The 22,208-nt window shown below is 42.5% G+C and overlaps 1 protein-coding gene across 4 annotated transcripts; it reads right to left on the bottom strand.

The window, feature by feature from the left end:
• Positions 1 to 1,341: 1,341 nt before the first annotated feature.
• On the bottom strand, positions 1,342 to 20,917 carry LOC139413772 (interleukin-17 receptor C-like). Of its 4 annotated transcripts, none has more exons than XM_071161510.1 (16): positions 20,444 to 20,626; positions 19,462 to 19,857; positions 12,164 to 12,323; positions 11,875 to 11,984; positions 11,622 to 11,733; positions 11,456 to 11,497; positions 7,494 to 7,526; positions 5,998 to 6,122; positions 5,839 to 5,895; positions 5,283 to 5,349; positions 4,910 to 5,136; positions 4,649 to 4,702; positions 4,461 to 4,506; positions 4,111 to 4,212; positions 3,205 to 3,243; positions 1,342 to 2,949 (listed from the first exon to the last, which is right to left on the bottom strand). In XM_071161510.1, the coding sequence occupies exons 2-16, from the start codon at positions 19,576 to 19,578 to the stop codon at positions 2,321 to 2,323; spliced, it is 1,920 nt and encodes a 639-aa protein (XP_071017611.1). In that variant the 5' UTR covers positions 19,579 to 19,857; positions 20,444 to 20,626; the 3' UTR covers positions 1,342 to 2,320. The 4 variants fall into 4 exon arrangements, with proteins under 4 accessions (XP_071017611.1, XP_071017612.1, XP_071017614.1 ...); XM_071161511.1 differs by having other exon boundaries at positions 11,622 to 11,730; XM_071161513.1 differs by lacking the exon at positions 7,494 to 7,526 and having other exon boundaries at positions 11,622 to 11,730; positions 20,444 to 20,917.
• Between the last annotated feature and the right edge of the window lie 1,291 nt (positions 20,918 to 22,208).

Genomic DNA, 22,208 nt, shown 5'->3' with positions numbered 1-22,208 from the left:
ATGATCTTGTATTAAGGTTGCTAGCTTGCACTCCTAGCAGCTTATGCTAACTAGATAGCTGGCTATCATTTACTGCTAGTGAAGTTGCTAGAACAAGTTAGCATAAACTAGCGCTAACTGGGCTAGTCATTGTCTAAATGACAGGTAGAAACACATTCATAACCATAAAGGGGTAACGTTAACTATCCCCCAGGGAACAGTTACCCCCTAGTAGGGGTGGGGAACACACTCATCCAACATATTACTACTTTACTCAAAAATGATCTACATTTTTCTCTCTTACCACAAAATCGTTTTGTTGAAATAGCTCCAAAAGTTGTTGTGATGATACCGAGGATTTTTTTTGTTCAGCAAGAGCAAGAACAGGGGCTAGTTACACCCTACTAGTTACACCCTGAGCGTGAAGAGCAAATTATCGGGAAACTAACAGTTTTGTCCGAAGGCACTCTTCAAAGAATTGACTGAGCTTCGCAGCTTTCTTTGGGATGCCTTTTTGCACGGTTGAGATCAGCTGCAGTCGTTCTGGTTGATCTCGTTTTCTCTCAAATAGCCCTTGACCAATCACAGTCTCTTGAGGGGCGAAAGGGTCCGGGACTAGAGCACCACCAGCTAGAGCACCACCACACCACCACACAGATAATCAATGTTATTTATAACTGTCAGGACCCGGTTACGAACCCGGGTCTCCGGAGTGAGAAACAGTCACTTAACCTACTGAGCCACGAATAGTCGGCAGAACCCAGAAGATGAGGCAGACACAGCAATACTTGAGACAGTGTATTTAATGAAGTAAAAAGTCCTTCAGGAAAACATGTAACTTCACAACCTCAAAAGGAATTCCACAAGAACAAAGGTAATCCTCCAAGACAACAAGGTAAATCCACAAGGTGGTAGGAATAGCATAAAAAGCCTCAAAAGATACTCAAAAATAAATAAACAAGAACAGAATTCCACAAGAGAGTCCACCGGGATCAACAAGAGTTCACAGAATACTAGGGCTGGGTGCTAACATACAAACACAGAGCAAAGAACTGAGGAAAACTAAGGGTTTAAATACAATCAGGGGAAACGAGGCACAGGTGCAAATAATAATGGGGATCAAGGGAAAACAAAAGGTCAAAAAGCACAATGGGGGCATCTAGTGACCAAAAACCGGAACAACCCTGGCCAAATCCTGACAATAACTGCACAAGTGTGAGACCGGGGCTGCATTCCTGGCTTTCGCGCAACCCCTCTCGCGGCTATTTCCCAGATATTTGTTTGTCTTTTTAAAACGTTTGTGAAATCGCAAAGTACTATTTTCCTCCTAGTGACAATATAAATTGTGATGAGAAATTCTTGTTTGTATCGAAATATATTTATTTTTCATCTTGCACATTGAAAAAAAATGATGCATTATTCAGTCCATGATAGAGATTATGTTTTGGTCAATAATCATTTAGGTCATTTACATAGGCTTACCACATTTAATTTCTACACTAATGCATAAACAGATAAGGAGAATAGAATATAATAAAATATATCTTTATTGTCCACTGGTTAGAACAGGAATTTGTCTTCTGCCTTTCTCAACACCCACAGACACACACACACACCAGGAGAGGCAGAGGATCAGCAGCAGGGCAGCACCCCTGGATGGAGAGCAAATGTTGGGTGTAGAGTGCCTTGCTTAAGGGAACAATGACAGGAGGTGTTACATGGGATCAGAGAGCAGCAGCCTTCCAGCTGCCAGTTCAGTTCCATTTTTGTGTTGCCTGGCCCGGGGCTTAAAACCGTGAACCTTCCAGCTGCTGGTCTGCCTCTCTAACCTCTAGATTACTGCATATCATTCAGGTTTGTCCTATCTTGAGTTTTGATCCAGCAAATATTCCAATAGGCCTTTCAGACATTTCTATCTACAAATCATGAATTAAGAGTAAGATAAAGAACAATTGTTAAACATTTCATGTAGCCTACATAATAAGTCACACATAGAAGTCCTTCCTGAAGGTGTAGGCCTACTGTAGGTTACACACTGTGTATTGGCTCAATAAAAGCCCTCATAACATCACCAAATACAATCCAAGGCTTCTGCATCCAACACATTGCATGTCCAGTGTATTCAGTGTGAATGTAAAGTCTGGGGTTATTGGGGTGATGAGGGGGGCCGGTATTGTCTTAGTGGTTGGGGAAGATTTGATCTCAGGGTGACTGTTCTGCTGTAATGGAACGGCCTGCGATCCAGTGACAACACACTTATGAGGCAGCTCCTTAATCAGGTACCCCCCTGAGTCTCTCCACAAAAGCATAAGTCCCCCAGACAGTCTCTGTGTGGCTTCCTTCAGACCCTATGCCCACCTATACCAGCCTCGGGCCCTGTGGGCCCCATGGCCAGCTCAGCGAGAAGCCCCTGGCTCTGGGAGGGCAGATGGAACATGGGCAGCCCTTGGAACAGCTCTGGGAGACCCCTCTCACTGCTGGGGGGCTTGGCAGAATGGGCCTCAAAGTGCACCAGGAGGAAGTGCTCTCTTGCACAGCCCAGTTTGTGTTCTGCCTTGATGCAGCTCAGAGCGGCACTGAACACGTCTGCATACGGGGAGGACAAGCCCTGGAGAAGCCCATTATCCTCCCCCTCCACCTCCTCACCCCCCTCCTCCTTCTCCACTCCCTGGACTATATCCTTTCCCTGTTGGCCCTGCTGGTCCCACTGTCGGACCCAGTCCTCTGCCCTCTCCCAGGCTGCCTGTGTCAGTACCAGTATTGCCCGGATCCCTTGACTGTCCAAGTGCTGCAGCTGGGAGTGCAGCCATGGCAGAGGCCCCAGAGAGCACAGCTCAGCCCGACTCCACAGGTCCACAGAGACACTGAAGCCCTGGGCACACAGAGAGGAACCGAGCTCACACATCAGCTCTGACACAGAGCCATCCACGTCCGGCGGGCTCAGCAGCACTATGTGTCCCCTGTTGGCTACTACAGAGGGAGGGAGGGAGGGAGTGAGAGAGGGAAGGAAAGGAAGGAGGGATATAAGGAGGGAGGAAGGGAGGGGAGGGCAGGACGGAGGGAGGGAGGAGGGAAGGAGGGAAGGAGGGAAGGAGGGAGGGAGGCAAAGGGCATGGGGAGTTAGAAACATTCATTTTCCATTGTTTTGTCAATGATTATTGTTAGATGAATATGTATCTTTTTTATTTTCAGATTGTATATTTGGAGTATGAGAAACCTGCTTACGTCGACCACACTCCTTCTGGTACCATTCCCATGCCCACCCTGTTGGAGAGACAGAAATGTGATGTGAAACACACTGACATGGTTCTGTAACACAGAGTCTCATGTGTCATTTCAAGTAAGAGTTGTTTGACCTTTACAAAAGCCCTGGACTATTGTCCAACCCCAAAATTCCTTACTGTAGTAAAGTCAGCTATTGAGAGGAGAGGGAATCTGGGACACTGAGGAATACACGTAGTATAGGAAAGATCTTCATTCTCTTTCTTTAAATGTTTTGTATTTTTTCAATCTTGTCTCATCGCTACAACTCCCCAACGGGCTCGTGAGGTGAAGGTCGAGTAATGTGTCCTCTGAAGCCAGCCGCACTAATGTGTCAGAGGAAACACCATTCAACTGACGACTGAGGTCAGCCTGCACCAATGTGTCAGAAGAAAGTTCACAGTTCATCTGACGATCAAGGTCAGCCTGCAGGAATTACAAGGAGTCGCTAGAGCGTGATGAGCAAAGTAAAACCCCTGTGGTCAAACCCTCCCCTAACAATGCTGGGCCAATTGTGCACCATCCTATGGGACTCCCAATCATGGCTGGTTGAGATGCAGCCCGGGATCAAACCCTGGTCTGTAGTGACACCTCTGAGCACAGTGATGCAGTGACTTAGACCGCTGTGCCACTCAGGGGGCACTCTTTCTCTACATGTTGATCTCCTTTAAAACTACTCCTCTCTCTCTATTAAGACTGATTTGGTGGGAGGCAGAGAGCACATCTGTGGTGAGAAGAGCCTAGCACTCACTTCACCACAGTGTAACACAACACAAACCTAACACAAGTTTAACACTTTTGGACTCTTTTTGTCTCTACACACAGTGGCTTTGCATGTGTGTAGTTGGGGAGAAGGACAGAGTGACTCACGTTTCAGTTTACCATGCAGGAAATATAGACAAATTGCTGCTAGGACAGCCAGCATCAGGGAGAGCAGGACCAACAGACTCCAGCGCCAGTGCCACCAACTGGCTGAGAGGGAGAAGTAAAGATATGATTATTTTCCAATCCTCCTAGAATTTCTTACCAGCTTCCCTCCTGTGAACATGTATTTTATTGAGCATAAAAATAAATACTTTATTGAGGATACAGATTTGAACATAACAGCCATCTTTTTAAACACCAAAAATCTGTGGCCAGGAAATCTAACTTGTATTAGTTTCAGTAGGATCCATATCAACTTTGATAATGATACCTCAGCCCTCTCCTAAAATACTCACAGTCAATGGGACAGAAGGGGCCAAGCTCACTGTTCTTCCCTTTTACCTGGAGACCCCCCCCCCACACACACACACACACACACACACACACACACACACTTAACATAAGATGAGCTCTCATCATGATATGACAGGATCCCAGTTCAGTACTGGGGAACAACGAGAGTCAACCTGTAGAAGTATCTTACCATCACACAGAGATCAAGGCCAAGTACGACATCCTCAAACACACCGGGCATCAGCTAAAACATATAACAAATGTATCTATCATCTATCAGTCTTATTCATATCTCACCAGACCATAAAAAAGCCACAAGTAAAAAACAAAACAAACAATTGCTACATGACAGTAACGTTATATCCCAACAACGAAAAGGTCACTAAAGACGCACCAATAAAAAGCCAAAAAAATGATCAAAAGCATCAATCAAATGGTTGGATATATGTACCCAGTGTCCCCTGCTGTTTTCCCTCCAAATGTCATCTGACAGACGCTGCCTAAAGGCAACCAGCTCTGTGCACCTGTCCAAGCCTGCCCCTTTCTGGCAGGGCCACACTTCTGCCTCCACCCTACAGGGGGCAGTCAGGTTCCAGGATAGCATGGCACCACCACTGTTCATTTGGCCCTGCACCACAGATACTGACACATTCTCCCATACATTCCTCTGCAGCAGCTCTGGTGGAGAGAGATAAAGGTATAATATACCATACTTTATAGGGGAGTTATAGATGCAATGGGAATCAACTTCATGGCCCACATTCATTACTGTCATAGTGTAACACAGGTGTAACAAGAAGGATGCTGCATGGTTCTTCTCTTACCAGTGTGGTTTCTAAAGGGACAGCTAATGGATCGATGAGACCTCTCGTCTCCTTTATTCCACCACACCTGAAACACACACACACACACCGATTAACACACACCTGAAACACACACACAACCAATTAGCACACCTGAAACACACACCCCTATTAACACAACCTGATTAATACACACCTGAAACACAGACACGATTAACATACACCTGAAACACACACACACTGATTACTAAAACACACACACAAAACAGAGAGCAACACAAAAGGGATAACTTTGTCTCACACTGAGTTGGATGTGTCTAGTAACAGCACTACTGACAAAAGTACTGTAGGCCTAATCCAGCTTGAGCTTCTGAGTGGTGCAGTGGTCTAAGGCACTACATCTCAGTGCAAGAGGTGTCACTACAGTCCCTAGTTCAAATCCAGGCTCTGGCTGTGATTGGGAGTGCCATAACGTGGTGCACAATTGGCCCATTGTCGTCTGTGTTTGGCTGAAATTGTAAATAATAATTTGTTCTTAACTTTTTAAATAAAAAATAAGGGGAAATAAAATCAGTACCTGGAAGCACATGCAGGGGGTGACAGAGTGCAGTGGAACTGTACTCTCCTTACAGGTCTGTAAGACAACAAGCAACATGCTATCACTGGGAAGGGTGAAAGTCTGAGAAAATTGTTGCATATTAACTGAGTTTAAATGAATGCCAAGTACATCACGGACCCTGCACACTCCGTTATCTTCATGTTGTAGGCACATTTCCAGTGGGTAGGGGCTGTCATCTGCCTTGTTGACTTGCAGCCTCACCTCATGACTTTCCTGATCAATCAGAGCGCTGAAACTAGGGACTGACAGACACACTGGCCAATTACAGAGCAGAAAAATGTTACTTTCTCTCTTCAAATAAACCAGAATAATTATGGAAAAACAGAACAAATGGCCATGGACAAACTATTTATTGGTTTGGATAGTCCCCTACAGATGATTTATTTATGCTCAACTGACTATCAGCAAACTGTTAACCCTAACTCTAGTCTTAACCCTAATCCTAACTCTAGTCTTAACCCTAATCCTAACTCTAGTCTTAACCCTAATCCTAACTCTAGTCTTAACCCTAATCCTAACTCTAACTCTAATCCTTGGCATAGCCCTAGACAAGAGGTTGCATTTCAACAGGGAGGCAATCGATAATCAAATTAACATAATACACAAATCCCCATAAAAATCTGTCAGTTGAAGCTAGACATCTGTTTTTTGCATTTGATCCATCACAATTCACAGCATCCTCCTATGTCGCACTTACGCATCTGCGGTGAAAGGTAACAGAGCTAAGGAGGTGTTTGTCAGACCATGAGACATCCCGAAAATCGGTCTTCTCACAAAATCGTCTGTAGCATCTGAACTATTATGACCTCTCTATGGAAAGATGAGACTCCCACGAACACGATGGTGTTCTCTGTTTTGCTCTACACCCCCGAAAATTGTCTGAAGGGGACTGAAGGGGTCTGAAGTCAGTACAGCCGATCTGCCAACTTCTGTCTGTAGCGTCCGAACAGTGTGGGCTACACACTATTTTGACTCAACTATGCAAAGGTGATGTGAGACTCTCATGAACATGTCGGTTTTGTCACAAGACTCGTTTGAAGGTCCCCCAGTACCAAAAATATTGGCACCCTTGCACTTTTTAACATAATGCACCATAATGCACCACAATATAAAAATCACTAATTCAACCAGTTTGAATATAGAGAAAAGGACTCATGTTTTGTATCGTTGTTTTGTATCGTCGTTGCAATGAACAAGAAAACTAGATCATTATCTGAGGAGGTCAGACACAAGATTGCAGCCAACCATGGACAATCTCAAGGCTACAAGTCCATCTCCAGAGACCTTGATGTTCCTGTTTCCACCGTGCGTAATGTTATTGATAGGTTTTAAGACCCATCCCACTGTAGCCAACCTGCCTGGTCATGGCTGCAAGAGAAAACGTTGAAGATTGCAGGGAAGGATTGTTCAAATGGTTAGGAAAGTACCTCGATCAACTGCCACACAGACCTTCAAACACAAGCTGACCTTCAGACACAAGGTACATCAGTTTCAACTCACACCATCCGTTGCCAACTCAATGAAAGGGGTTATGAATATGGTAGGAGACCCAGGAGGATCCCACTGCTGAGAGAGAGACATAAGAAAGCCTGACTGCAATTTCCCAAACACACCTGAACATGTCAACATCCTTCTGGGAGAGTGTCCTGTGGACAGATGAGACCAAATTAGAGCTTTTTGGTAAAGCACACCATCTCTATGTTTACAGTAAACAAAATTAGGCCATAACAAAAAATAACACCTTCCATACAGTCAAACATTGAGGAGGTTCAGAGGTGTTTTGGGGTTTCTTTGCTGCCTCTGGCACTGGGTGCCTTGAATGTGTGCATGTTATCATGAAATCTGGAGAATATCAAGGCATTCCTAGACTTACGGTGCTTGCATCGCGTTCCTCGGAAACTATGCAGTATTTTGTTGTTTTAATGTATTATTTCTTACATTGTTACCACAGGAAATCTTAAATTTTATTACATACAGCCGTGAGGAACTATTGGATATAAGAGCAACGTCAACATACCAACATTACGACCAGAAATACAACTTTCCCAAGCGGATCCTCTGTTTGGTCCACCACCCAGGACAGTGGTTCGGATCCCAGCCGACGACCCAAAAAAACGGCGCCACAGAAGGGGCTGACGGAGCGGTCAGGCTCTGTAGACGGGCACATTGCGCACCGCTCCCGAGTACTACTCGCCAATGTCCAGTCTCTTGACAACAAGGTAGATGAAATCCGAGCAAGGGTTGCCTTTCAGAGAGACATCAGAGATTGTAACGTTCTTTGTGTCACCGAAACATGGCTCACTCGGAATACGTTATCAGAGTTGGTATAGCCACCTCGTTTCTTCACGCATCACGCCGACAGAAACAAACATCTCTCTGGTAAGAAGAAGGATGGGGTGTATGCCTTATGATTAACGAGACGTGGTGTGACCATAACAACATACAGGAACAAGTCCTTTTGTTCACCTGACCTAGAATTCCTTACAATCAAATACCGACCGCATTATCTACCAAGATTATTCTCTTCGATTATAATCACAGTCGTGTATATCCCCCCCAAGCAGACAAATCGACAGCCCTGAAAGAACTTCATTGGACTCTATATAAACTGGAAACCACATATTCTGAGGCTGCATTTATTGTGGCTGGGGATGTTAACAAGGCTAATCTGAAAACAAGGCTCCCTAATTTTTGTCAGCATATAAAATGCGTGACCCGTGCTGGCAAAACCCTGGATCAGTGTTACTCTAACTTCCGCAACGCATACAAAGCCCTCCCCCGCCCACCTTTCGGAAAATCTGACCACGACTCATTTTTTTTGCTCCCAGCCTATAGACAGAAACAAAAACAGGAAACGCCCGTGCTCAGGTCTGTATGACGCTAGTCCGACAAATCGGATTCCACGCTTCAAGATTGCTTCGATCACGTGGACTGGGATATGTTCCGCATAGCGTCGGACAAAAAAATTTATGAATACGCTGATTCGGTGAGCGAATTTATTAGCAAGTGCATCGATGATGTTGTACCCACAGCGACTATTAAAACCTTCCCCAACCATAAACTGTGGATTGATGGCAGCATTCGAGCAAACTGTAAGTGCGAAACATTGTTTTTAATCAGGGCAAGGCGACCGGAAACATGACCGAAAACAAACAGTGTAGCTACTCCTTGCACAAGGCGATCAAACAAGCTAAACGTCAGTATAGAGACAAAGTAGAGTCGCAGTTCATCGGCTCAGACACGAGAGGTATGTGGCAGGGTCTACAGTCAATCACGGACTACAAAAAGAAAACCAGCTCCGTCGCGGACAACGATGTCTTGTTCCCAGACAAACTAAACAACTTCTTTGCTCGCTTTGAGGTCAATACAGTGCCACCGATACGGCCCGCTACCAAAACCTGCTGGCTCTCCTTCACTGCAGCCAACGTGAGAAAAACATTTAAACATGTTAACCCTCGCAAGACTGCCGGCCCAGACGGCATCCCTAGCCGCGTCCTCAGAGCATGTGCAGACCAGCTGGCTGGTGTGTTTACGGACATATTCAATCTATCCTTATCCCAGTCTGCTGTTCCCACATGCTTCAAGAGGGCCACCATTGTTCCTGTTCCCAAGAAAGCTAAGGTAACTGAGCTAAACGACTATCGCAACGTAGCACTCACTTCCGTCATCATGAAGTGCTTTGAGAGACTAGTCAAGGACCATATCACCTCCACCCTACCTGACACCTTAAACCCACTCCAATTTGCTTACCGCCCCAATGGGTCAACAGACGACACAATTGCAATCACACTGCACACTGCCCTAACCCATCTGGACAAGAGGAATACCTATGTAAGAATGCTGTTCATCAACTTCAGCTCAGCATTTAACATTATAGTACCCTCCAAACTCGTCATTAACCACGAGACCCTGGGTCTCGACCCCGCCCTGTGCAACTGGGTCCTGGACTTCCTGACGGGCCTCCCCCAGGTGGTGAGGGTAGAAAAGAACATCTCCACCCCGATGATCCTCAACACTGAGGCCCCACAAGGGTGCGTTCTCAGTTCTCTCCTGTACTCCCTGTTCACCCATGACTGCGTGGCCATGCACGCCGCCAACTCAATCATCAAGTTTGCAGTGGTAAACACTACAGTGGTAGGCTTGATTACCAACAACGACGAGATGGCCAACAGGGAGGAGGTGAGGGCCCTCGAAGTGTGGTGTCAGGAAAATAACCTCACACTCAATGTCAACATAACAAAGGAGATGATCGTGGACTTTAGGAAACAGCAGAGGGAGCAGACCCCTATCCACATCGATGGCAGAGTAGTGGAGAAGTTGGAAAGTTTTAAGTTCCTCTGCGTATACATCACAGACAAACTGAAATGGTACACCCACACAGACAGTGTGGTGAAGAACGTGCAGCAGCGCCTCTTCAACCTCAGAAGGCTGAAAAAATTTGGACAATCGAGAGCATTCTGTCGGCCTGTATCACCGACTGGTACGGCAACTGCTTTGCCTGCAACCGTAAGGCTCTCCAGAGAGTAGTGAAGTCTGCACAATGCATCACCGGGGGCAAACTACCTGCCCTCCAAGAAATCTACACCACCCGATGTCACAGGAAGGCCAAAAATATCATCAAGGACAACAACCACCCAAGCCACTGCCTGTTCACCCCGCTATCATCCAGAAGGCGAGGTCAGTACAGCTGCTGCCAACATATTGACTCAAATCTCTATCCCCTTCAATAATAAAAAATTGGATGTAATAAATGTATCACTAGCCACTTTAAACAATGCCACTATATATAATGTTTACGTACCCTAGATTACTCATCTCATATATATATACTGTACTCTAATCCATCTACTACATCTTGCCTATGCCGTTCGGCCATCGCTCATCCATCCATATACTTTTATGTACATATTTTTATTCATTCCTTTACACTTGTGTGTGTATATATATCCTGATCTTTCTTATATCTCTCAGATATAGAACACACACTTCAGAAAAAACTTCCTTTTGAATATTTGGGGGGGGGGGGGGGGGGGGGGCTGCTATCTGTTGTTCCATGTAGTGAATCTGTTCATTAATCCATTTGTAAGGGCTAGTAGCAGGAAGGTCAAAAATAATTTTTCATCAAATTATTTTGTAATATATAAAACAAATTATACCTCAAGGGTTCTTACAAATCTAAATCAAATAGCTAAATGATGCTTGGTATGACCTTCTTAAAACAATTTAGCTTCTTAGAACCCCCCTCCCCGGCTTAGGCAGGGCTTAGACTCTTATGGGTTAATCATCTGTAGAGGACGGTCCATTAATTAAAGTGAGACCAATATTAAAGTAAGACCAAAATTAAAGTCCTGCACACAGGACACAGGAGATGTAATAACTAAAGAATTAGAATGAGTTGAATAGAAATGGAACCCGATTGAATGCTGTACAGTGCTTTCTGTTTTTACTTCTTGCTTTACTCCTATGGTTACACTCCTGAATAGAGATACCCATTCTAGTAATTCTATTTATATGGTATTAACAACATAGGAACCATAGAAACAAACAAATGTAGAACATAGAGCATGTAACTCACTGTCACACTCTTCTACAACCCCCTGTGCAGCAGATGAGCACACTAAGGGTAGATAGGACAAATAATTATCAGATCTCAAAATTTCAGAGGATCAATTACTAACCAATATGTATTGACAGTCAAAGCAATGACATAAAATGTTAGATTACTATGGGAAATGCAATACCTTCATCCACTGAGGGAAGCACCACTATCGAGTGGTGGGAACAAACATACACAGTCACCTGACTGTTGAAGGACACTGCATTATCTTTAAGCAGCAGTGACAGCCATGCCTGCTGGGTATAGATGAACATAGAAATTAATCACAAAACACACACACATGCACCCACGCATGGACACACACAGACACACACAGACACAGACACACACACACACACACACACACACACACACACACACACACACACGGAATGTACCTTGGATGTAGCTTGCCCATCCAGAGCAGCAGGGATCACTGTGAACTCCAGAATCTTGCAAATGTCCATTCCTAGTTCTGGTACGTTGTAACATACATTCACATATGATGCTGAAACACAGAGAACCCAGTAGGCTGCAGGAGTGAGGATAGCATGACTTACTGACACAAAATTAGAGTATTTTAAATAAACCATGCGTTACAAGCTAATACGGGGGCACTCTACCAAACTGTTGTCTTTTTCAATTTTAACAGCAGCATAAAAAATGGGGCTTTGAGTGTTCACACACCTGTCTGGTGGTTTCTGGGCTGGATGTCAAGGTGAATGTGTAGGCAGGGTCTGCATGCCGTGCCCTGTCTGCAGCACAGCACCGGCTGCACCTCCAGATCGACAGGACACTCTGGGATCAGAACCACAGCACCTGCCTTCACTGTGCAGTTAGAGATACCCTGATGAGAGACAAGGTAAACAGTCACTACACAACTACTGTTGTTGTATGCAAGTATTATACTCTATTCATCCATACATACACAGTAACTACACACCTACCGATAGGTACCCTACTGTGTTCAACCCAGTGACGAGTAGGCAAGTTAGCCAGTGCCTACCCTGTGATAATCGAATCAAAATAGCTGTTATGAAAATCCAAATTAAAAATATAGTAAAAAATACATGTTCACAACAACAAACAAATATCTAATGTTTTCTCTCAATTATTCTGGTGGTTTGTACGTTGAAAATACCAACATTTGCTAAAACTGCATAAGAAACACTCAGGAGAGGTGCCAGGGTATGCATCACTGATTGCCGGATGCAGTGCCTACCTTCCCATTCATTGAAACGCATTCAAATCACATTCCTGACTCTTTTCACTGTTGATGGAAAGAGCAAGCACTGTATATTACCGATGGTGCTATCTACATTCATTTCATTGAGCAAATTTCATAGTTTGTACATGCGTATTGCCTTAAAAATGTTTTTGTATATCAGAGATAGTCACCTCTTCCCCTTTGAGGATATGCAGTGCTTATGGTTGTGTTTACATAGTTTGGCACTGTCATCCCCTGAGTGTCAACTAACATTAATGAAGTTAACTAGCTAGCATACACATTAACCTGACAAAATTGATATCATCCAGAAGGATAGATTAATGGATTTAATTTACAAGTGAAGGTAGGCCTTAAAGCATTTTCCTTAGCAATTAGCAGGTCATTGTTGAACGAACATGAGAAAAATGTTTTTTTTTTACAAATGTGTGAAACATATGTAACTTGCTCCATCATTATCAGTCGCATGGACCACAACATACATTTAAGCTATATATACTGTTGAAAAGAGAAGATTTTAAGCTTCATAACGATATCAAACATGTGTATCAACTGTCAAAACTCTGATTAGCTGTTAAGAGAAAATCATTCCAGAAATATGCTGTAATTTTTCAGTACAGGCTTCCTTCCTTTCATTCTGTCAATTAAATGAGTATTGTGGAGTAACTACAATGTTGTTGATCCATCCTTAGTTTTCTCCTATCACAGCCATTAAACTCTGTAACTATTTTAAAGTCACCATTGGCCTCATGGTGAAATGCCTGAGCGGTTTCCTTCCTCTCCAGAAACTAAGTTAGGAAGGACGCCTGTATCTTTGTAGTGACAGGGTTTATTGATCATTTAAGTGTAATTAATAACTTCACCATGCTCCAACATAATACAGGTAGAATCAGGAATTCCTCAAGGCAGCTGTCTAGGCCCCTTACTTTTTTCAATCTTTACTAATGCCATGGCACTGGCTGTCTATGTATGTGGATGAATCAACACTATACACGTCAGCTGCTACAGTGAGTGAATACACAACACTTAACAAAGAGCTGCAGTTACTTTCAGAATAGGTGGCAAGGTAAAAGTTAGTCCTACATATTTCAAAAAGGAGGTAACTGCTTGGAGTAACCTTGGACAAGTAACCTTAACTGTCATGGTCAAAAAATGTTGATACAACTGTAGCTAAAGTGGGGAAAAGTCTGTCCATAATAAAGCACTTCTCTGCCTTCTTAACAACATTAACACCAAGGCAGGTCCCACAGGCCCTTGTTTTGTCGCACCTGGACTACTGTTCAGTCGTGTGGTCAGGTGCCACAAAGGGGGACCTCAGAAAATGACAACTGACCAATTTTGGTCATTTTTCCGCTGTCCCGGTAAATTCTGTGGAATCTTATTGCAAATGTACAAAACATCACCAATCACGACATGGCCATTTCTCCTAAACGGAAAAGACTTCGAAGACAAAACTTGGTGAGCATAGGTTTGGACTAATGGGCTGTTAGCCCAGAAACAAGATGGCATTGATTTAGGTCAAAAATGAAAATAGAGCGCTAATTTGACCGCTTCACGTCAAAGAACATGAACCTATGGTGCCGGGGAAAAAAGAACCAGCCATTTATCTATCGTAATTTAAGAGAAATCGTACAATGTACAATTGGTGAAGTTCAAAGAAATGTGTGTTTTAAAAAAAAGTTACAGATCCAGTTGCAGCGTGTTCAGACGAATCCATTAAGGCAGGTTTCGGAGCTCTGCAAGATTTCTGTGAATTTTTGTGGTTTTCTGAAATCACACACACTCATTCAACCCTCTGTAAATCAGTCAGTTCTTAACGTAAAGACCTAAAACTCAAAATTCTGTAAGAGCCTCCCCCAAGGAGGATATGTATTCACTTTCAGCTTCCTGTGTCAACCGGAAGTGCCTTAAATTGGGTTTATAGGGGCTGATTTTAAAGGGTTAAAAAGATCAGATCTTTCCAAAACGTCATATGTGTGATTAGGCAACCCTCATGAACTGTAAATCAATCATTTCTCCCAACAGATGTCAAAGAAAAAACTCTCTCACACACACACACACACACACACACACACACACACACACACACACTCTCACACACACACACACACACACACACACAGCAAGGATGGAGTGACACGGTACGGGGCTTAAAGACACACAGAGCCTGTAATGTCATTACCATAATCTACGGTCAAGAGGGGAATCTCGTTGAACTCGGCACAGCCTAGAGATTATGAAGCCTGGCCCAAAATTTCAGGTGCTTTTGGGTGACAGCGGGAGAACCATTAGGGTTAGAATTCGACCTCAGGAACGTTCCTGAGGTCCTCCCGATCTGTGCAAGCCTAACCTTGACCGTGTGCCATTAACCTTTAACAGTGAAAAGAAGGTGTTTACATCAAACAGTTTGCAATGACTTCTCTCCCCATAGGAATACATTGTCTGCTCCCCTAAATTCAACCTGAAGCCTATGTGGGTTATGAATGCCTTATGAACCTGTCTTCGATGACAATTCATCAAGCCACTATGAGGTCTACCTGTGTTGATTCTAAGCTTCCTGGAGCAACCGGAAGTGGTTAAATGTAGTGGTTAAATGGTAGGTGTTTTGATGTACCAAACCTGCAGTTTGTGAAAATCATTGCATTCAAACCTTTGTAAATAAGTCAATTCTTAACGTAAAGACTTTAAACTCAGGATTCTGTAAAAGCCTACCCCAATGAGGATATGTGTTCACTTTCAGCTTCCTGTGCCAACCGAAAGTTTGTTAAATTGGGGTCATAGGGGCTGTTTCGAAGGGTTAAAAAAGTAACATCTTTCCAAAACTTCAAATGTGTGATAAGGCATCCCTCATGAACTGTAGAACAGTCATTTCTCCCATAATATTTCCAAGAAAAACTCACACACACACACACACCAAGGATGGAGTGACACAGTAGAGCCTGCTATAGTCACCTTCGTTCGAACTATCAAAGAACTGTCAGACCTAGAGCTCTGAAACTTTGAAAACCTGTTCTAGAGTTGATAGTGCACGGTGAGTTATGTGGCTCTGGAAGATTCTCAGACCAAGAAACAGCCTCGTACATTTGCAATAACTTAAATTCATTTTGACCATCACGAAAATGACGACATTTAGAAAAGTCCCGGAGTCGCAAGATTAGGTGCATTGAAACCGCCTTCGGCCCATAGAGACGGACCCTAATGTTTCTGTCCTATAGCTCATTCAAGGACCCCGTAGCAACGCACGGAAAATGTGGATTTTCAGCACCAATTAAGGTCGCTGCTCGGGCTCCAAATGACCTATTGAGCCAAAACTTGGGATTCTGGGTTTCCTCAGCTAGGCCTACACATAATGTCAGAACTGGACCTGCAGCTAGAACGTAACTACGTGTTTATTGTTTTTATTATTGTTTAAACAGAAGGCGCTGTGAATTTTGGGCCTGCTCTGAAATATCTGATAGTTGTCTTCTGAAAGAGTTGGAAAAAGTGGGTTTGTTGTCAGCTTGTATCATTTTGGTGTCAGAATGATATCTAGTTGACTGATGGACGGTGACTTGCTGGCTGACTTTTGTCCATATGCAATATGTTTAAACAGTGATAGACCATCACCAAATGGACATTCTGAAATCAACACCAACGAGCGATGGAGAGGATCCAGAATCACTGCCCGGCCATCTCGAGTTCATTGGGCCAGTCAATTTTGCATTCCTGCAGCAGTTTTGAGCATGTCAAATTTGTGTTGGTAAATGCCCATTGAAACATATTGCAAATGGACAGCCTGGTGATTGGAATGGGTTACCAGAAGCACATTTTTTAAATGTTTTTTAATGCCTTTAGGAGGGTGCAAGGGGTCTATGGTTGGGTAGGGAGCACCCCCCACCCGTGCCCATCCAATAGGGGGTGCCCCTGGACATTTTGGATGTTTACATTCATTTTTTTTTTTTAAATCAACAGAGTCCCACTTCTCCCTCATCATACATGACAAATAGACCATCTAGGTTGATTCATGGCTTAATATAGTGTAATATATCATTTGGGCAGTATAAATGCCATTTGGACATGGTTCACTAACTTTTGGGTTTGGAAACTGACTTCCTATGATGGTACATGGCAAATGGACAAAACATCCTGATTTGGCACTTTCAATTCTTTCATATTGCATTTGGACATTTCTTATTGCATTTGGCAATGGTTCACCGACTTTTGACTTCCTATGAAATCATATTGCAAATGGACAAAATATATGCCTGACTAAAGTATGTTCATATAGTTCTTATACATGTATAATTGACCCCAAAAAATCAAAAGAATTTCGAAAAATGGTCCAGAAAGCACTTTTTTAATTAACCTTTTGCGTGTAGGGGGCAGTATTTTCATTTTTGGCTAAAAACGTACCCATTTGAAACAGCCTATTTCTCAGCCCCAGATACTGGAGTATGCATATACTTGTCATATTAGGATAGAAAACACTCTAAAGTTTCCAAAACTGTAAAAATATTGTCTGTGAGTATAACATAACTGATATTACAGGCAAAAACCTGAGGAAAATCCAATCAGGAAGTGCCTCTTATTTTGAAACATCTCTGTTCCTATGCATGCCTATCCTAAAGCATGAAGTCTTGAATCTTGCATCATTTTATATATCAACTCATACACCATGTATCTGTATGGCACAGTTGTCAACATCCTGGTCCTCAAATGAAACTGGTATACTTTCCTATTTATGCTATTTTTATTCCTCCGCCAGTTTTGATCCTTTATATTGGGCAGACAGACCAGTTCCCTACCTCCTCTCGCTGCCACCTGCCTCCTCCATTTTGGGGGTAATACTGTAATCAATTGGTTGTACTCTTGGATTGAGCAGACCTTCCCATACAATTCTGAACTCCATGAAAGACATAACTCTACCATTACAATTTACAATATAATTTAAGAACATACCCTTTTCAAACATCTTTCTCATAAATACAGGTATTTTATCAACCAGCATATTTGAGTTCAGCAATAATATTTGTTGTAATATTTGTAAAAAGTATCATATTCAATTAATCGAAAATGAGACATGGCAATCTGCACAAAGGCAAAAAGGCAATTTTTAAACAATGGATGAGCTTTTCTTAGTAATCTGCTGGATAACCATTTAGGGTTCAAGTCAAACTTTTGAATAAGTGAAGCTTTTAAAGAGAGTTTTAGTGCTTTTCTATTTAATAATCTCAACCCACCCTATTCATTATATAGATAGGCATGCTTTATTTTGTCTTGTTTAGCGTTCCAGATAAATATATATTTTTTTGCTCATATGATTTGAAAAATGTATCATCAGGAGTAGCCAGTGCCATAAGTAAGTGAATAAACTGAAATATGACTAAGGACTTAATCAGGGCAATTTTTCCATAAATATACATATATTTACCTCTCCATGTTTTCTATTGAAATTCATTTTAGAGAGCTCATTTATATATTTTGTGATATGAATACCAAGTATGTCTAGCCATTTTATAGGTAAACTGCAGGGTAATGTAAAAGTTGTATTTTTTAAAGATCCAATACGTAATATTGTACACTTATCATAATTAGGTTTTAGTCCAGAGAGTCCGGAAAAGTTATCTAGATCTTCAATGAGACATTGCAGGGATCTAGCTTGTGGACTTAATATAAAACTTGAGTCATCGGCATACATAGACAACTTTGTTTTTAAGCCTTGGATATCTAATCCTCTAATGTTGTGATTGGATCTGATTTTAATAGCTAGCATTTCGATAGCCATAACGAATAGATATTGTGACTGCAGACACCCTTGTTTAACTCCTCTCGACAAATGTAAACTCTCTGAGAAGTAGCCACTATTTACTATTTTACACGTAGGGTTGCTATACATTACTTTTACACATTTTATAAGAGAATCACCGAAATGTAAAAAATTCAGGCATTTATAAATAAAATCCAGTCTTTCTTTATCAAAGGCCTTTTCAAAATCCGCTATAAATATCAGGTCTGGCTTCTTAGATGTTTCATGATGTTCTATTACTTCTAGTAGTTGTCGTATATTATCTCCAATGTATCATCCATGTAAAAAACCTGTCTGATCAGGATGAACAATACCTGGTAAAACCTTTTTAATTCTGAGTGCTACGCATTTTGCTAGTATTTTTAGTTTTTTTAGATAGACTGGATCTTTATATTTGCCATCTGGGTCTTGCTTTAATAATAGGGAAATCAGACCTTCCTGCTGAGTACCTGACAGACTACCATTTCTATAGGAGTAGTTAAAACAAGCTAGCAATGGAACAATCTAACAACTAAACAAAAGGGTTAGGGATAGAGGTTAGAGAATTAGATCAGTAACCGAAAGGTTGCTGGATCGAATCCCCGAGCTGACAAGGTAGAAATCTGTCATTCTGCCCCTGAACAAGGGAGTTAACCCACTGTTCCTAGGCCATCATTGTAAATAAGAATTTGTTCTTAACTGAATTGCCTAGTTAAATAAAGGTTCAAAAAAAATAATAATGTAGTATATCAAAAAAGGCTTGATATACCTCTGGATCTTTCTGTACATTTGTTACATTTCAAAAGTGTTTATTATTTGGAAAGAATTCAACATTTCTTTCTTCTGAGGCACACTTTCTCTGTTCCATTCCCATCTCTGTCATTCCTGTCCCTCATTTCTATGTCAGACTCCTTAACTCTCTCCCTCCCTCCCTCTCTTTCTCTCACACACACCTTGATTGTTGACCTCTCATTATCATGATCATTAGTTTATTACCTTTGAGCAGGTGAAGTGTTCACTCTTATAGTCAAGCATCTCCAACTCCAAAGCTGAAGCGACAATCTGGATCAAGAGAAGGATTGCAAGCGACCACCACAAAAACATTGCTTTCATAATTTTCCTCAAATTTGACACATTAAGGTTTGTACCACTTTGATCCTCAAGCACTTGTTTTCTTCATCTGTGATTATCAACTGTTGTCAGATATGTCCACACACAACACCATCAGCACGCCTCTGTGTTTCTAGCGACACATGGAAAACAAGTTGAGCAAGTTCTAAAATCAAGTTGAGCAAGTCCAATTTTCTGGCATTGAGCTTTGTTAGAAGTCTAGACTGATGCCAACTTCCTGATGTCAGACACCAGCCTGTGTTGAAGAATTGAGGGGATTACCTGAGGGAAACAGAGAGAACAAAGTGCTGCCTGTAAACTAAGATTAGATAGATCTTTGTGACATGCCTTGCTCAATTTCAACTGGTACAGTAAACATTAATGACAGCCTAGCTATGATAGAATGAGAGAATAGCCCACAGTTGTGTCAAGTTGACTGGATGTCTTTTGGGTGGTGGACCATCCTTGATACACACAGGAAACTTATGAGCGTGAAAAACCCAGCAGTGTTAGAGTTCTTTACACAAACCGGTGCACCTGGCACCTACTACCATGCTCCATTTAAAGGCACCTCAATATTTTGTCTTGTCCATTCACCCTCTGAATGGCACACCTACGTAATCCATATCTCAATTATCTCAAGGCTTAAAATGTTTCTTTAACATGTCGTCTCCCCTTCATCTACACTGATTGTAGTGGATTTAACAAGTGACATCGATAAGGGATCATAGCTTTCACCTGGATTCACCTGGTCAGTCTATGTCATGAAAAGAGCAGGTTTTCTTAATGTTTGGTACACTCAGTGTCTATCATATGTAGTATGTTATTCTAATCAGCGGTTACATGAGCATACATGTGTAATACTTACAGCATAGATATTTTATCTTCACGTCCATCTGCCAGAGTATATTACATTCCTTGATTGAAAAAGCTACAACTCTACGCAGTAAGGGAATACAGTGATTATGCATCCTGTGAAATCCAACAGTTTTGTTGTTAGTGTACTCTGTCAATGCCAGGTAATTGGTATTTGGTAGGTTGAGTCATGTGGTGATTATCGCTCAACCATGGCATGATCCCTCCCCTCTGTGTCCTTGTCCAGCCCCCGTGTCCTTCTCCAGCCCCCCCCCCCCCCCCCCCCCGACAGCCACACACTCTCTCTCACACACACACAACACACATACTCCCGAGTTTGGTGCAGCGGTCGAAGGCATTGCATCTCAGTGCTAGAGGCGTCACTACAGACCCGTGTTTGATTCCAGGCTGTATCACAACAAGCCGTGATTGGAAGTCCCATAGGGCGGCACACAATTGGCCCAGCGTCGTCCGGGTTTGGCCAGAGTAGGCGGTCATTGTAAAAAATAATTTGTTCTTAACTGATTTGCCTAGTTAAAAAATGTTTTTTAAACATACACGTTACAGCCCATTACAACCCATAGTAATAGACAAGGCAACGCAGCAGTAATATCCAGCAGGAACCCTGCTTGTTTATTGTGGTAAAACTTTAACTAATGTACCCAGACGGATCAAAGTCTATATCCTTGGCTGTGTGTGTGTGTTATCAGTGAGGTATACAGTGCCTTGCGAAAGTATTCGGCCCCCTTGAACTTTGCGACCTTTTGCCACATTTCAGGCTTCAAACATAAAGATATAAAACTGTATTTATTTGTGAAGAATCAACAACAAGTGGGACACAATCATGAAGTGGAACGACATTTATTGGATATTTCAAACTTTTTTAACAAATCAAAAACTGAAAAATTGGGCGTGCAAAATTATTCAGCCCCTTTACTTTCAGTGCAGCAAACTCTCTCCAGAAGTTCAGTGAGGATCTCTGAATGATCCAATGTTGACCTAAATGACTAATGATGATAAATACAATCCACCTGTGTGTAATCAAGTCTCCGTATAAATGCACCTGCACTGTGATAGTCTCAGAGGTCCGTTAAAAGCGCAGAGAGCATCATGAAGAACAAGGAACACACCAGGCAGGTCCGAGATACTATTGTGAAGAAGTTTAAAGCCGGATTTGGATACAAAAAGATTTCCCAAGCTTTAAACATCCCAAGGAGCACTGTGCAAGCGATAATATTGAAATGGAAGGAGTATCAGACCACTGCAAATCTACCAAGACCTGGCCGTCCCTCTAAACTTTCAGCTCATACAAGGAGAAGACTGATCAGAGATGCAGCCAAAGAGGCCCATGATCACTCTGGATGAACTGCAGAGATCTACAGCTGAGGGACGAGACTCTGTCCATAGGACAACAATCAGTCGTATATTGCACAAATCTGGCCTTTATGGAAGAGTGGCAAGAAGAAAGCCATTTCTTAAAGATATCCATAAAAAGTGTTGTTTAAAGTTTGCCACAAGCCACCTGGGAGACACACCAAACATGTGGAAGAAGGTGCTCTGGTCAGATGAAACCAAAATTGAACTTTTTGGCAACAATGCAAAACGTTATGTTTGGCGTAAAAGCAACACAGCTGAACACACCATCCCCACTGTCAAACATGGTGGTGGCAGCATCATGGTTTGGGCCTGCTTTTCTTCAGCAGGGACAGGGAAGATGGTTAAAATTGATGGGAAGATGGATGGAGCCAAATACAGGACCATTCTGGAAGAAAACCTGA

The sequence above is a fragment of the Oncorhynchus clarkii genome, chromosome 7, assembly GCF_045791955.1.
Source record: "Oncorhynchus clarkii lewisi isolate Uvic-CL-2024 chromosome 7, UVic_Ocla_1.0, whole genome shotgun sequence".
In the NCBI taxonomy this organism is placed as follows: Eukaryota; Metazoa; Chordata; class Actinopteri; order Salmoniformes; family Salmonidae; genus Oncorhynchus; species Oncorhynchus clarkii.
This window is presented reverse-complemented; position numbering and strand designations above follow the sequence as displayed.

Excerpts from the sequence above, each read along its gene's own strand:
- LOC139413772 (XM_071161510.1), bottom strand. The coding sequence starts at position 19,578 with ATGAAAGCAATGTTTTTGTGGTGGTCGCTTGCAATCCTTCTCTTGATC. Across the intron at positions 11,985-12,163 it reads GCCCAGAAACCACCAGACAG|CATCATATGTGAATGTATGT; the intron begins GTGTGTGAACAC and ends TCTGTGTTTCAG. Across the intron at positions 5,350-5,838 it reads CCCCCTGCATGTGCTTCCAG|GTGTGGTGGAATAAAGGAGA; the intron begins GTACTGATTTTA and ends TGTGTGTTTCAG.